The 16376-nt window shown below is 46.9% G+C and overlaps 1 protein-coding gene across 1 annotated transcript in view; it reads right to left on the bottom strand.

Annotated features, from left to right (window-relative positions):
* Positions 1 to 649: 649 nt before the first annotated feature.
* The window catches only part of USP20 (ubiquitin specific peptidase 20), a 556910-nt gene continuing 541183 nt past the window's right edge, over positions 650 to 16376 (bottom strand). The window contains exons 23-25 of the mRNA XM_086924837.1: positions 15313 to 15384; positions 3512 to 3712; positions 650 to 3427 (exon numbers count right to left, since the gene is read on the bottom strand). Of these exons, the coding sequence (XP_086780963.1) occupies positions 3552 to 3712; positions 15313 to 15384 (233 nt within the window). The 3' untranslated portion in view covers positions 650 to 3427; positions 3512 to 3551. The remainder of the gene's footprint in view (positions 3428 to 3511; positions 3713 to 15312; positions 15385 to 16376) is intronic.

Here is a 16376-nt window from a genome sequence, read left to right on the forward strand (position 1 = left end):
GAGATCCGCAAACCATGGCCAGAGATGGCATACTCAAAGCAAGCTTCACGGTCAGGGATTGACACCCACTGCAAGCTTCAGGTGCATATGCCGGACGTTTTGTGAACCCCAAACCAGGTCCAAGAATGGTCAAACAAAGGTACACGATATGGTGAGGTTTTTCAAACACTACAATAGGGTCCAGAACCCACAAAACAAAAACCCTGGACAAATGTCAGGCTCTGCTGCCGCTCCCCATGTGCATAGTACACTGGCTCCCCAAGTTCAGTTGGGCGCAAGGCCTGGCAATAAGCAGAGTACTCTGGAAAACTCTTGTGGAACAGCCACAGGAACATGCTGAATCTGTATATGATCAAAGAACCCAAAACGTCGCTGGGGAAACAACAAAGGTTCAAGGAAAGTTATGGTTTGCTTGGTTTATAACCATGATGCCCTGCAGCCAATCCCAGCTGCGCTCAATATTTATACCAATAAGCAAGAACACTCACAAGCACAACTTAATTAACAATACAAACTTAGACCAAGAAATAATATGTTCGGAAGCTACCACTCACGGGCTGGTTCCACAGCCTTTTACAAATCATACACACAAACACACACAAAAAAACGCTGGACAAGGGCTGTGAAATAAAATCAAGTGGAGTCATTGAAAGTGGTCTTTTTCATTTAATGTACACGTATTTATTTAAATACCATTTTAATACAGGATGTAGTAGTTTTCAACATTGAGATTTTGCATCTGTACAATTAGTTTATACAATTTAGGTATGGTTCCGACATATGCAGGCCAACACCAGAGGAGCGCTCCGAAGTCTTGTATTCAGGTAAAACCCTCGAACACCCAGATGATGCGCTCAGCACATGGGCGCATGTTCCTTTCTGGCTCTCCATAAACATGGTTAGGGGTGTTTACTGCTAATGTCAAAGACATGATCTCCCTCTCTTAACTAGTATTTACACAGTAGTATTCCACATGTTGCATTGGTGTGATGTGCCTCTCGCTCCCACGGAATGAGGGGTATGTGCGATTGTGCCCCCATTGCTCTCCTGCATATCATAGGTCATTAACCTCATGATGGAGTTTGTGTACAGATACTCTACATTCGCGGTCTTCCCATTAGGAGAAATCGGGTCACGTTTCGTACAGTAAATTGTTAATAGATTACTTATTCCCAAGCATCCATGTGCTGTGGTAACCAACACAATGGTGCACAACACAGAATCAAATGCAGGAAAGCAACCCAACAGAAAGATATGCCTCAACAAAGAAACAGACAGTGCTGTTATTTCACAGAAATAAATGGTACAGCCCAGACTCTGACATTTGCTCAGTAAAACAGAAATTCTCAAACAGAATAGCACATCTGAGAAACTATCAAAAGATAGGAAAATTCCCTCAAGATTAATTTTTGTGAGATTGTAAAAACTCAGTATGATGGGGAGGGTATCCCTCTCCTTAGACAGAGAAAAGTCTGTATCGAGGTTTGTTTTTGTCGCATTTCTCAATTCCCACAGCACCAGCCACGGTTATGACAGCACCAGCCACGGTTAGGACATGGCACCAGACACCAAGCAATGGGCTTGGGGAAGTAATCTGATGCAAGGGAAAGAGTCTAACAAAGTATCATGAGTGCAAAATCTGTAGATCTTCGGGACACTCGTAACACTTGTGTGATATGATGGGAAAGGTCTATCAGAGGGTATGATACAAGTGTAGTATCAGAATAGGTGTTCTCAAGGGCTGCAAGTACTACTCTGGTAGGAAAAAACTCTTGGATGAGAGTACAGGACACCGGCCGAACAGGCTGTATGACTGCGAACAGGAGGCCACAAGGGCTGGAAGTCTTGAGTTGGTATAGGAGAACCAGTCGAACAGGGTGGACCATTAGAAGAACAAGATGCCTTTTTGGAATGTCTCTTGGCTCATAGTCTAAACTAATGAGGACAGGAAAGGGCACTGGTCACAAACCAAATCTGGAATGTCCCATCACTGCAGTTGGGGTTTTGATCCAGAGTCTCGAGAAGCAACATGCTCCGTTGCAGAACGAATCTTATGCGAGGTCCAGTTTCCCACGTCACGAATCAACCTGACTTTCCAGTGTCTGGTCATACCATCAGAGGGTGGGAAACCAAACACAACCTACACACTCTGCTCAGAGATGAGTAGTGGCCAAGCCAACATATCATTGTGTGTACATTCAGTCCAGTGAGTCTGGAGTATATCTAATGTCTTTCAGCAGATGCCTGGAAGCATCTTACCTCTGAAGGGGCCTGAGCCCCACAAAGTATAGAAGGCTTGAACCTAGGCATTCTTTCTAGCAAGGTAGCCCAACCTTCTTAGTCTAGGAAGTTCAAGATAGAAGCAGCAAAACAAGCTCCACTATTCCGCTTTACAAGGCTGGAGAGGCAATTTAGTTCAATAAAACTACTGCCTTCCAAGGCGTATCGTTCGATCTCCTAATTTAAAGCATGAAAATAACCCATTCCACAGGAATTACTGCATAGCAAAGTAAATGTAAAGCCTTGCAAAGGGGATAAACATTAGGTCAGATATGGTTGGTTCTATATTTCTATTTTTCTAGAAGGCTCCTAAACAAAAAAGGTCTTAGGGTGCATTTCATCTTAAAATCATTCCAGGGTTAAATACTGAAGGGTTTCAATCAGGGGACTACGGATGTTTTGAGGTGTATAGTCTGGGTGTGCAATGCAGGGACAGAGTCAGTAATTTAGCAGGAACAATATTTGGAGAAGCGGCAAGCTGCAGGACGAATTCTGCAACTCCAGCATGTGCGACATGATTCCCTGATGCGCGCATCCGCGATGAAGCTCCTGACCTAAGGCGGAGGGCCATATCCGCTCAGGTCAGTAGAGGCGCTGGTCAAAGCCCTACCCACTGTAAGGAGCCGATGCAGGGTGAGAGTTCAAATGCTCAAAGTCAGTCCAAGTTCAAAAGCCTCTTTGCATTTGGATAGCCCCACCTGCTCAATGGGTGTTGCTACATGAAGCATTTTATTTAGATTGAATATTTACATGTGTCAGATTTCATCCTGTTCAATTGCATTCTTCCTGGTCAGACTTACGTTACTCGCATCAAGAGGTGATCTGTTCCAGATCACCGTAAGACTTGAGATCCTACGTCACTGACACTTCTCTCCTTGAAGTGACGGGATCCAAACCTGTTACCTTAAGAGCACTTTCCCTGAAGCCTCCTTTGTAGGAAGAAATACATTACTCATTATATGAAGATGCCATTTAGTAAAGCAAAGCTGCTGTGGATCTCAAATAAATATTCTGTCTATGTGTAACATTACCCACTGTAAACAAGGAACAGTTGTGTCCAGTCTCTACACATAGGACTTCAAAAGTGCTGTCGAGAAGGGTCAGAGGTGCAACAGTGCTTCTCTGGTCAAAGGCGTATCCAAGGGACCTGTGGATTAAGAGGAGATTATTAATAAAACCAGCCTGTCCATGCACAATTGTACGCCACATGTCCCCTCCCGGGCCCACGCACCTTGGCCTTTCAAGCAACAATCTCGCTGGTCCTCACTAGATCACAGCGCCCGGGTCTCGGCTTCGATCTTCTGCTCTCCATGTAGGTTCTCCGGCTCCTGCACTTGGGCGACACTTTGTCTGATGGCAATCTCTGGTCCCCCGCCATACAGCGTGAACAAGTAAGTCCAAGTCTCCTCTGAAATCTGCCCATAATCAGCTCCTGTGTAAACAGAAAACATTGTGAGTGTTCAAAATGAGGCACTGGAGAGACTGTTTTCCACAGACAGATGTTGGAGCGATATATGCTCTACATGGAATGAGCTAATGTTGAAAGAGAATAAATAAATCTCTGTGATACTGTAAAGAGGGGATCATTTTCCTGCCTGAATATTCAGTTTTGAAATGAGAGATGATATCCTAGTAGTAAATATTCAGTCGCAAAACATCATAACAGCACTCTTCCCTACAAAAATGCTTTCTGGGTACAAGTAGAACAACAACAAAAAATCATAGTCCATGCAATATTTTTGGGGGCAAGCATTTGCTTTTTTCTCTTCCTTCCTTTTATTTTTGCGTAATTGTGTTTCAATTACATAAGAAATTCAGTAACAATCTTTCTAGGGGACAATATATCTAACCACAGATTTCTCACCTTGTGAATATTCCTTAGGCAACAGACTGGATCCGGAAACTCCAAAGCAGTACTTCTGTTCACGATTCGGTGGCATTGTGCAACTCTGCGCTGCTGTAGTTTTGCCCCAGTAGTGACAAGGGGAGACGCATATATGCCCCACCCATGTGCGCTAACATCAGTTGCTTTATTACGCTATCCATGCCTCAGACGTAGAGCATATCAGCAGACTGGCATGACCAGTGTGCAGATCTCTACATTTAAATCAAAGAGAGTCAAGTTCAGAGATCGGGGAAGTGGGCAGATCGGTGAGGAATCTGAGGTTAGAGCATCCACCAGAAAATTCATTACAGAGGAATATTTGTTCTTCTGATGGACACTTAACCGCAGATTCCTCACCTTGCGAATAGATACCATAGCACCCTCTGGAGGGGTGGTTCTGTGAACTGGCAAAGACAAAAAAAAAGCCATGCAGTGCCGAACAGGCCAAATGCCCCTCTCAACAGACCTCACTGTTGAGGCACTACTGCTTCGTGAATGTATGTACCGACACCCGCCTAGCCCCCTGAAAATATTCAGAACAGCCACACCATGTGCCAGAGCCGTGGTAGCAGCTATCGCACAGGTGGAATAAGCCTGTAACCCTTATTGAAGTTGTGTCTTAGCCAATGCATCGCAGATGTTAATGTTAAAAGCAATGCTGCTTTGCCCTTCATCTCAGACAATCCCACAAAGAGCTTATTGTCCACCTTATATTCTTTGGTGCGTTCTATGTAAAAGTTTAGTGAACAAACAATGGAGTCTCCATCCTCCTTAGAGGAAAGAAGTGGGGTAAAGAATGCCAGATATATGATAGCCTCATTGGCATTAAACGGAGCAACCATTTTCGACAGAATGCTTGATTAGATCTTCAAAACCAACGTATCTAGGAAGAATGTTGTATATAGTGGGTTGACATTTAGGGATTCCAGCTCGCTTGCATGCCTAGTTAATGTTATGGTAACGAGTAAAACCAGTTTCAACGTCAAAAGTCTTATTGGACAACTCTACAGTGGCTCAAAAAAGAGAATGTATCAAAGTGAGAACTAAATTCAAGTCCCACTGCAGCATCACAAAGAGTTTTGACTAAGATAAACTTTACACAAATCTCATCACAACAGGTGAATTAAGTAAAGAAGGCAGATTCGGCAACCTTCAAAGAGCTAACAAATTTTCCTTAAAAACGCCCTTAGCAAGTCCTTGCTGGGCCAGGGGCAGAAGAAACAGCAAAACCCAGACAAATTGTTTTGCAGTGGATCAATTTGGCAGGTGCTGCACAAAGCCGCAAATTGGTCCCAATGAATGATTTACACCGACTTTGTAGATAGACGCCTCGCCCCCAAGATGACGTCAATGACCTCAGGAGAAAAGGCAAATGAGTTCAACTACCACCATTAAATCTGAAAGCCAGAAGATGCAGCCTGTGCAGGCTTGGGTGGAGCATGCTTCCCTGCTGCCGAGACATAACATCCTTGCAGAGCGGCACCTTGATCGGGGGACAGACGCTCATACCCAAGAGTTCTGGGTACTACACTCTCTTTGCCCATTCCAGTGCCACTAGGCTGCCTTGGGCCTGGTCGGTCCGGATTCTCTTAGGAACTTGGGGCAGGAAAGGCAGTAGTTTAAAATCGTCCAAGGCCCATTCTACATGGAACGTGTCTCCTATAGAAAGCCTTCTTGGAAACCCGTACTGTACCTAGAATGGCTCTGATCAACTTTGAGCTTGTGAACTAGTCAGGCGTGACCATGGCATGTTAAAAGTGAACTCCAAAGATGTTGGAGGTTCACTACCGTCTGGAGGTGTTCTACGACTGCCTGGCATGAGTCTGTCTTTCACAGCCATTTGTAGAGATAGGGGAAGACAGGCTCCCCTGATCTCTGAAGGTCCGCTACGGCCACCACCATGTAACTCTGCTTCTAACTCGTTATTTGCTGATCTGTCTATGTATTGACCATATCCAAGCCCACGGGTGACGGGGCACTTTGTAAAATCAATAAAGGATGTTTTAAAAAAAATTAAACAAAACTGTGCCGTTGGTGCTGCACTTATAGTGTAAAATCATCTGGGGAAAACACATTGTAGCATTTTCATATTTCACATCCCCTGGGGTATGGGCAGCCTGTACAGTATGGCGTCTTGATCACGGTGATTGTAAATCCTGGCAATCATTGTTTGTGGGGGCGTCTCCGGCTTTGGAGGTGCTATGGCGCCCTATTTTCCCACTCAACGGAGAAAAGATTTGATAGACGCTTGGGGCTGCGGGTGTTAAGAATCAAATCCTCATGAAATCGTTCAACGCCGGGTTGCTCCGCCCTGGCCACCATTATTTCCTGCTGTTTCGTGAGGTTCCAGAACTGACTTTCAAACTTGTGAGACTTTGTTGGCAGTATCCGAACATTCGACTCCGCCGTCGTGAATTTTTCCAGACATTTTCTTAATCTGAGATTTTCAGCAAAGTCATAGCGCCAAGACACCCACGGGTATACGCTGCGCTTTATAAATTTTTAAAATAAATAAATAAATAAATTAAAGTCTGTCCTCAGGAGATTAACACCCACTTTCACTGCATCGATTTTAGGTTCTAGAGTTCTCTTAAGGTTGTAGATTGCTGCAACAATGAGTCCGAGAGAGGCTTCTGCAGACTCCGATGTTTCCAGGCCCAATCAGGCCCTGTCCAATGGCAGTTGAGTTATGGCGAATGTATCCATTTTATTAGATTGTGTCTGTAGTTGCCCCTTCAGTTTCATCATGGCCACGAGTAATAAGTAACAAATGAGCAACGGGATGGATAGCAAACATCCCAGTGGCAAAGCTTGCTTTGCACGACTGTATACTTCATACACTGTGCCCATTTCACATTAATGGGCACTGCAGCCAAACAGCGCTGCCAGTCATGGCAGGGGCCTCCAGAACGAAACGCACTCCACGGATCTCACCATAGTCGTGTGGGGCCATCTCAGCAGCCCTGCAGGCCCCACAGCGGTGGGTTAGCAGCTGTCTGGCGAGCCATCTATTTAGGGCAATGCTCCCACTGCAGACCCAAACCAGCGGCCCCTCGTGCCCAGCCTGCACGGCGGACTCCTCCCCACTGCTCGCTTTGGATGGAGGGAGAGGAGGCCCAGAGGACAGAGCTCCAACCCCTGCTGCTGTTGCCTCTGGTATTGCGGGGGCCCCGACTCATCCGGCACCTCACCTCCAGCGCCAGTGTCCCCCTCGGGCCCAGACAGGCAGACACGCCTCTGATCTTCGCCGCTCCGTACAGATCAGCGCTCTCAGCCGCCGTTGCGTTTCTTCAATGCCCTGTCCCCAATGTTGCCTCCTCGTCTTGAGGCCCTGTCTCAACTCCTACAGGCACCGTTTCCAGGATTGGGGAGTCTCGCAGCCACTTCACACCCGCTGTGCCGTCCGCTGCCCTCCTCCGCGCGGCGCTCCACACCGCCGCTCCTTACCTTGCAGTCAATGTGTCGCCGCCGGGCCCGCATCCACCATAGCCCTGGCCCGGGCCTCCTCCGGTCACTGGTCGCTCAATCCCAGGCAGGGACCATGCATCCGGCTATCAGCCCAAGGGAATCCTTGGAGAACGCATCTGCCCTCCACCGGCCCCCAGCCTCAGTATCCTTGGGAGCACCAGTCTCAACATCCTCGGAGACCGCATCCGCCCTCTGCAACATTCTCGGGGGCCGCATCCGCCCTCTGCAACATCCTCGGGGGCCGCACCCGCCCTCTGCCGGCCCCCAGCCTCAACATCCTCGGGGGCCGCATCCGCCCTCTGCCGGCCCCCAGCCTCAACATCCTCGGGGGCCGCATCCGCCCTCTGCCGGCCCCCAGCCTCAACATCCTTGGGGGATGGCATCCGCCCTTCGCCGGCCCCCAGCCTCGGCATCCTCGGGGGCGCACCCAGTCTCAACACCGCTTCGAGAGTCTAAACCCCTGATAGGCTGGCCCAGACACAGGCAGCCCAGTTGGGACGTGTACCGCCGATCCCCAGTCCACCCAAACCTCACAGCTCGCCGCATAAATCGGTCTCACAGCTACCTGCTGAGACTCCAGGCCCCAGGAGAATCAGAGCTCATCTTTCAGGTGCCGTTGTTGGTAGATTTTGACACAGATGTTACGGTTCAGTTCAGTTAGCGCTCCAGAGGACTCTCACCCGACCTAAAGAGCCGGTTGTGTCAAGCCGCATCGAATGATAAACGTTACTGCGCCATGTCCCTCCTGAATCGCCAGAGTAAGGGACGCCCACAGCTCGTCTGGGACAGCAGACAACATTTGGGACATGGTGTCCCAAAGGGCATGTGACTTGCGACCTAAGGGGCAGGTGGCATTGACAGATCGGAGAGCAAAGCTGACAGACGAGAATAAACGCATCCCAAACGTTTCGATGCATTTTGACACATGATCCTGTGGAGTGCTTGTAGACGTGCTGGGAGGACCCTGACTGTGGATGCCTGCAGCACCGAGCTCTCTGGGGTGGGATGTTAGGTGATCACCTTGTGCTGAGCAATGGTGCCAACTGACCTACCTAAGTGACCTACCTAATAACTGGTGGTCCTAAACATGGTTTCGCCCAGGTGCCCCAGAGGGCATCCTTGTGGACCTCATGAAGTGGTAATGGAGGTTCTGTAGGCACTTGACCGGGCTGGAGTACATCTGTTGGAACATTAGTCTTCACCTCCATAGTAGAGTGTTGTAGGACTAGTACTTCTGCTGCCCCCACATAATGACAGCAAAGAAGGTGCATTTCTCGGGAGCAGGGCCATGATGAGAAACAAGGCCAGTATCTAAAGAAGTATCCAGGCCGCTGGCATCTTATAGTTCTTCATATTGGGGGACAATTTAGTTATCATTGCCCGAATCAGTACCAGAAAGATTGTGCAAAGTCTGGGCCCCAAGGGCTGCTGGTTGCCGCACTCCAGTGGGAGCAGGGCACGGCCTCGGTCAAGGTGGATTCTGCTCAGCGTCAGAAAGCACGATGGGCTGCATATATCTTTGCCTCTCTGCTCCGTATGGCCTTCAGATTCATTTATGTGCGATCCTCACTGTCCCTGGAATTGTGCTGATCCGAGGCACTAAAGATATTCTTTTTGAGGGTTTGTCACAGACATCTGTTTGCGACTGTCCCAACACAGGGCTCAAACCAGGAAATCTTAGGAGGTGACAATTTCACTTGCAGACTAGAACAAATTTGTAAAAAGGGTCTTGAAAGAACAAGGAGGAGCTCCGGCTCTGTGTCCGAAGGTGTGGAAAGAAAGGAGCAGCCTTAAGGGTACATGGGTGGCACTTATATGCAGCTCAGCTAGTCACTTCAAGAGTGGAACAATGTTGGAGGGGGTCGCAAAATGCCATTTACCGGCGCACAGGCTTATTGGTTTCAAGCTTCTGGATCCAGTCTGACGCCTGGGGAATATATACAAGGTGAGGAACCTGCAGCTAGAAGTATCCAACAGAATTATTTTAAGTAAAGCAGTAGTCAGAAGACAAACTAATTTCATGAGCTACCGTCCACTCGAAAAGTAAATCTGATAAGCACACCTGTTTAGAGAATATGGAAATGAATGCGCTTTATACAACATTCCATTGTACAGAAATACATGATCAATTCTATATGAGACAGCACAATACACAGGAATGGGCAACATACTACAATCAACAAGTTACTTACCTTCGATAACACTCTTTCTGATGGATATTCTACCTAACAACAGACCCTCACCTTTAGAATATCCCCCAGATACCACAGTGGATCCAGACATTTCTCCAAAAGCGCCCCAGTGCATTACTTGCATTGATCTCAATCCCCTCCGGAAGTGACTGAGAGGAGCCACGTAAGCGTTAACCCTGAGCCCCAAACTCGGTTTCTGGCTTGAAACTTTTCACACCCTCGGACCCAGAGCATTAAACAATAGGATGTACTAGTGTGCAGATCTGTAATTTGAGACTTTTTAGATGGTAAAACAGGGAAGGCGTCGACGAATCTGTTGTGAGATAGTTATCTACCATACAGTATGTTACCAAAGGTAAGTAACTTGTTCTTCTGCAAATCAGAAACGCCCTTCCAGTCGGACATGGCTGTCCAAACAGTAGTACTTTGTGAGCGCATGTACAGACATCCATGTCACAACCTGACAGCTGTCAAGAACAGGTCCTTCAAGTGCCAAAATAGTGGTAGCAACCTTAGTCCAAGTGAAATAAGCCCTAAGACCGTCTGCAGGAAGCCTCCTGGTCAATGCGTAGCAGATCTTATTGCAGAGAACCGTATAAAGGAAATGCTCAGCACTGCCCAAATATTTCAGTTTGATGATGTAGAACCCATGGGTGAAAATGAACCAAAATGTGGTTTCCGAATGTTGTAAAATGGACTGAGGCAATCCCGTAGCCTTCAGCAGCTAATTCTCTAGGTACAGGAATACATGTAGTTTCGATCTGCTAAGATAGGCCACAACCACATACATCAGTTTTGTGAACACCCAGGCGTGGTAAAGCCAAAGAGAAGGACGGTGAACTGGAAGTGTCCAGACCCTACTACAAACTAGAGCCAACGTCTGTGGGGCTACAGAATTGACACAAGAAGAAAACAAATCTTGCCTGGGAAACATCTCAAATTGTTAATTTCCTCTCCTTTACGTTCCAAATGTAAAGTTGTTGGCGAAGGGGTCACCTCAAAGATCTTCCTTCAGTCCGACCTTGCATAAAATATTTCTTAGACCTCTTGCTGACGGTGCTACGATGATCCTATCAGTTGACCCCGCTACTTCTTTAGCATGTGAGGCCTTTTATAAATGCATGCATGACATTACCTTATGGCTGGTCGGAACTCCTTCAAATCCAATACAGATATGACTGAAATCCTGTGTTCTTCCATCAGCAGAACTCTCTCGGTCGACTTCTGACCAGTGTCAGGCGATTCTATTTCATCTGCCTCTTCCTCGGTCCGTAATCTTGGGTTCCATGGTGACAATCATTTGTCTTGCTCAAGTCCAGCTAATAGACTGTCACCCTTATGTTTCTCTTTAATACGTGTGAAATCCAAAATTCTGCCCTTTCTCCAAATTGATAATCGTCCCCTTGTGGTGCAGTCTTCTGTTTTGAGTAGGCTTGTTGACCCTAACTCATTATTCCTGGGTTGCTCTGAAAACATTCTAAAATGTCTATCAAATCGAAGCGGCTGCTGCCAGACCTACCAAGTCTTGCTCCAGCTTCTCGTCTGCATGTGATGCGTTGGATTCATTGCACTGGCTGCCCCTGCCTAAAACGTTTAAGTTTAAATCCCTCTGCATCATACACAAGGCTATTCATCAGGATGGGCCCTGGTTTCGTTAACAGAAGTTTGAACAGTCTAGACCGAAGCTTCATCTGCATTAACCTGCTTATCGTTTAGTTTTAACCCCATGGCTGCTAAGGCAATTCCCCTCCTGTGCTGGGAATTTTACTTTTCATTGTTTTATGACGAGCTGGGCTCGTCATCAGTGTACGAGGAGGCTACACCATGACGAGCCCAGCTCGTCATCAGCTTGGAAGGGGTTAAAGGGCAGAAGCAGGCGGCAAAGCTTTTCCTGTGCAAGACACACATCTTTGGAATAATGTAATTCCTTGTCTTGGCTCCAGCAGGAAGCTGCTGGTCTTCAGGAAAGCTCCATCCTTTAATGCGTTTCACCACTGAGGAGTACACTGCATGTGGCTGTTGCCAGAACACCTTTCTATGTATCACCTGCACTTTATAAATATTACTATTCTTCTACTTCTACTACATAATAATAAAAAATAGTAATAATTAATAGGCACACATCCTTCCAGTCCACAGGCATTATCCAGTCCACAGGATACAAAATCACTAGAACATGAGCTAATGTCAGCATTTTGAACTTTTCCATCATGAGGAAGGTGGTTGGAAGACAGAGGTCGAACAGCGGCTTCAGCCCCTTCAATCCTGTACCCCTCTATGCCTCAGGTACCATTTCAATCGCACTCCTGGCAAGCAGCCATGAGCAGCTGATGTCTGTCCTCAAACTGGAGGACAATGTCGAGGGGTGAATAAAAAAGAGTGTGCATAGGCAAATTGAACAACCTGAAAGACCCATAACTGTCCGTCATCCAGGTAAGCAAAATCCAAGTCTGGGCTTTACAGTTCCATTATTACCATCAGAGGACCAAGTAAAGAACTTGGCAGCAGTTGTAGCTGGTGGGGACTGTTGTATCTGCTAGTGGTCACGGCCTCCTGCCATCGCTCCTCATGCGGAAGCCCCCAAAGGAAGCTGAGAAAGGCTACCTCAGTCGGTAGGCAAGACCCCTTGGGCAGCCCTGGAATTTCTGGTGCTGTTCGTGGAACAGGTTAGTGCGGGAAAGTAACCATGAGGCAGAAGACCATAGTCCGGCTGTCCTTATATCATCCCACAGCCAAATCAGCCTCTGCAACACTGAGGCTGACTCTCTCAAACGGCGTGTCCATCCAGTGTGCAGAGTCCAGACCACTCCAAAGGTGTATTTGGCTAGATCGTGGCCGTCATGTAGAGTTTGAATAAATGAAGCCTGAAAGTCCTCAGAGAATGGGCAAGATCTCACTCGCCGTGCCTCACAGGCCAGAAAGCATACAGCGTTCAATAACTACAGGGCCAAACAGTCAGAAGGGAAAAAAGCAATGTTGCCTATGGTGTCAATATCTTATTACTCCCTACTCGGAGGAGCAGTAAGCAAAGCATTAAGGTTCGCCTAGCTTGCTGAAGCCTGAATGACAAAACTCTCTGGAGTTGGGTTGCTTTAGGAAGGATGGCTCCCCCGGAGCAGCCCTGTAGAACTGATGAATCTGGCAGCTCATAGGTGGTTCAAAACAATGTTTGTACCAGATTGCTATACGAGCCTCAGTTACAAATATGCTAATCAGCAGTAAGGGCTTAGAAGTCGGGTTGCAAAATTTCACCCTCTGTCTCCATTAGAATCCACTGTGGGCAACTGTAAATCGAAAACCTGTGGGGTCGCGCGGACAACCACCACAAATGACCCACTCTATTTATCAGGGGCCTAAGGGTAACTCCAATTCAGTTTCCGGGGAACAAACCACTTGCCTTCTGAAGGTTGAGATAGAAGCCTGCATCAGTATAACGCAGGTGGAGTAAATTGTCCACCTCCTCATTGTCATCTTTGTTGTGGGGAATCTATTTTAGCCATATGCAAATCAGTCTTGACCCTGATCTCCATGGGAACAGTCCAGTCAGAACTGACAGGTCACGTCTTCCCTGGACCAGACGTGGGTCCTGGGGTCACTGTGTCACTGGATACAAGAAAACCTTGGCTGATCAGGGGTGTTACCCCGAAACTGGTCCTAGGATGCTTGTTTCCGTTCCAGGAAGGACCTGGCTTGGCACTTCAGGCAGGACTATTTCCATTAGGAAGAGGGTCAAGACTGATTTGCATATGTCTGGGTCTAAACTGGGGTGGCATGAGGGAGCATCTTGACATAAAATGCCTCGACGTCGGATGGAAATATCCACGCGGCCTCAACATGTGCTAGGAATACTATGGACAACGAAGGATTAGAGGGCTTATTTGAGGGGCCAGACCTGGTCATAGCCAGGACAGAAGACACGGAAGATGGAGTACTTTGCCCTAATGGAGCTATTGGACCACAAGTGAGATGCTGACTTCCCCCCGCTGAGCAGAGACGACTCATCTCCTCTCCTTGAGTCTTCCATGCCATTTCTAAGCAGATTTTGCACTTTCTCATGGAGAGAAAGTCCAGAAGGCACATACAACATATACCGTGTTCATCCTTCCAAGATTACACCCCACCAAGAGAGCACCTCAATATCTTTAGGACAGGCTGTGCTTTCAGCCAAATGTATGCTCTGTTCAATTTGGCTTCATAGATATATTGTTTAAAACTGAAAGTGTTACGTCATACAGGCATATATTTCTTAATTTCATGTTTTTCAAAAACTTTTCTTTATAAAAGTGCTGCTGGGATCCCCCACTTTCACAAAGATAGTCTCAACCAATGGATATCAGAGAGTATAACACAGAAGTGTTTTCGTAGTGTCAAAAGTGTTCTTTGAACAACGCGTTTGAGGATTTCCCTTGACTTGTCATGCAGGAAAAAAATCTGAGCTTTGGAAGCCTCTGGTGGCAATGAATCCGACTTGTACTTCACCTTAAAGGCTGGTACGTGGGTCACATAACGAAGGGGATAGATCATAGAATGCAGTTTTAAAGCAAGCGGTGTTATCCCAGTGTTTACCAATTCCAACTGAAGATTCCCAGGCTCAAATATAGGAATAAAACAACCATATGAATCTATGATAGATCCAAGAGTGGATAAAGAAAAACAATTGTTGCGGGAATACAAGATAAAAGTATACATTGGACAACCTTAACATGTGGACATTTGATGAAAAAGGAATCTTCCCATGGAAATAATATTTTCAAGATAAGCAGTTTTTTCTAAGTCAGATATAAGAGGAATGGTTATTGAGTGCACAGAGGGGACAAGGACAACTTCCACACAACATTTCAAGAGTTTTGGGCTAGAAATTACAGCCTACCACTTGTGCTGCTTTAGTGCCTAGAGAAGATGTAGGGAAGGGGGTTGTGGAAAATGTGGTTGCTGAGGAATAGCTTGTCAGCCTCACACTCTATTTCAGCTCCCAGAGGTTTGCGGGAGGAGGGAGAAAAAACAGTATGGCAGGGATAAAATGTGTTAGCTATCAACTCTCTCTGAGTTTAAAGTGAGGAGAGGGTTTAAGGTCAGCTTCCAACACAAGATCCCTTTCCAGAGGTTTAGGAGAGAGATAAGAAGGTAATCAACTTCCACCTGTGCTGCAGTCCCCTGAGGCTGAAGGCGGGCACAACTTCGTCAATCTCTAGAACTGCTTCAGTTCTCCGTAGTTGAAGTAGGAAAGCAAGAGTAAGCCGTGAAGATAGTGGGGGTAAGGGCACCATTTGAAAAGGAGACAACTTCTAGAACTGCTTCATTTCTCAGAGGTTCTTTGGGCAGGGAAGGGAAGGAAAAATTGATAATTGATTGTAATCAGGGTTCTGCATTGTATGAATCTTCAGTGAAGCCCAAAATATTAGAATAATTTGTAGGGGTTTCCAGCCCTGCTTAAGTGCCCTGGATGGTGCAGCATACAAGATAAGAGAAGGAAACGCTGATTCTTACCCTGCTTTAGCTGTACATGGCTGCCGCCTTTCGTCTGAGCAATCTTACTGTTGTCAATTGGTCCTGGGGGTTCTGAAAACAAAGAAAAACAGACAAGCTCAGTAATAGCCGCTTTTGTAGAACCCGCTTTGCTTAGGTAACGTAGATCTGCATTTTATTAGCCATGCAGTGGTTTCCTTAGCCACTTTCACAACTGGGCATGGTGGAATGTGTGTGAAGAACAAGTTAAGCACCTGATGAACAAGTTACTTACCTTCGGTAACGATATATCAGTAAGAAACATTAGTTAGTTAGATTCCTTACCTTAGAATATACCCAGGAGTCAGACTGGATCCGGACAGTTTTTTCCGTCAGAAGTACCCCTGCGCGTCGGTAGGCGTCTGCGGCTCCGCGTCCGTCGTCTGAGTCGTGATCGCCGGGATGACGTCGGAGTACTTAGACGCGGCCCTCGCGTGCTGACGTCAGTTCTGTACACAGCTTTCTGCGCCAGGAACGCAGAGCCATGCAAGAAACCGACACTGGTGCCATGAAACTAGGGCCCTCAATGGGAGATACGTTAACCCTAGATACCGGTTATAGTTATTGTTAATTGGTATTTGTTGAGCGCATTATCACCAGCAGGTCTCTAAGCGCTGAACGGGGAGGATGGGTGGGGCAGTAAGGAATCTAACTAACTAATTTTTCTTACAGATATATCGTTACCGAAGGTAAGTAACTTGTTCATCTGAAAGAAACACATTAGTTATATTCCTTACCTTAGAATAGATACCCCAGCAATACCAACCCTGGTGGTGGGCCTGCGAACCAAGATCACACCAGGAAGTCCTAGATAACGGAAGGGCCAAAAAAAGCCATCTCTCCGGACTTGACTATCCAGGCAGTAGTGCTTGGCAAACGTGTGCAGTGAAGACCACATAGCTGCCTGACAAATGTCCTGCAAAAAGACTCCCCGACCCAGGGCAGTAGAAGCTGCCTTGGCCCGAGTGGAATGGGCACGCAGCCCCACAGGAGGTTCCTTTTCAGCCAAGGAATAGCAGACCTTGATGCACAAAACGACCCACCGA

This window comes from Lissotriton vulgaris, chromosome 5 (assembly GCF_964263255.1).
Source record: "Lissotriton vulgaris chromosome 5, aLisVul1.2, whole genome shotgun sequence".
NCBI lineage: Eukaryota > Metazoa > Chordata > Amphibia > Caudata > Salamandridae > Lissotriton > Lissotriton vulgaris.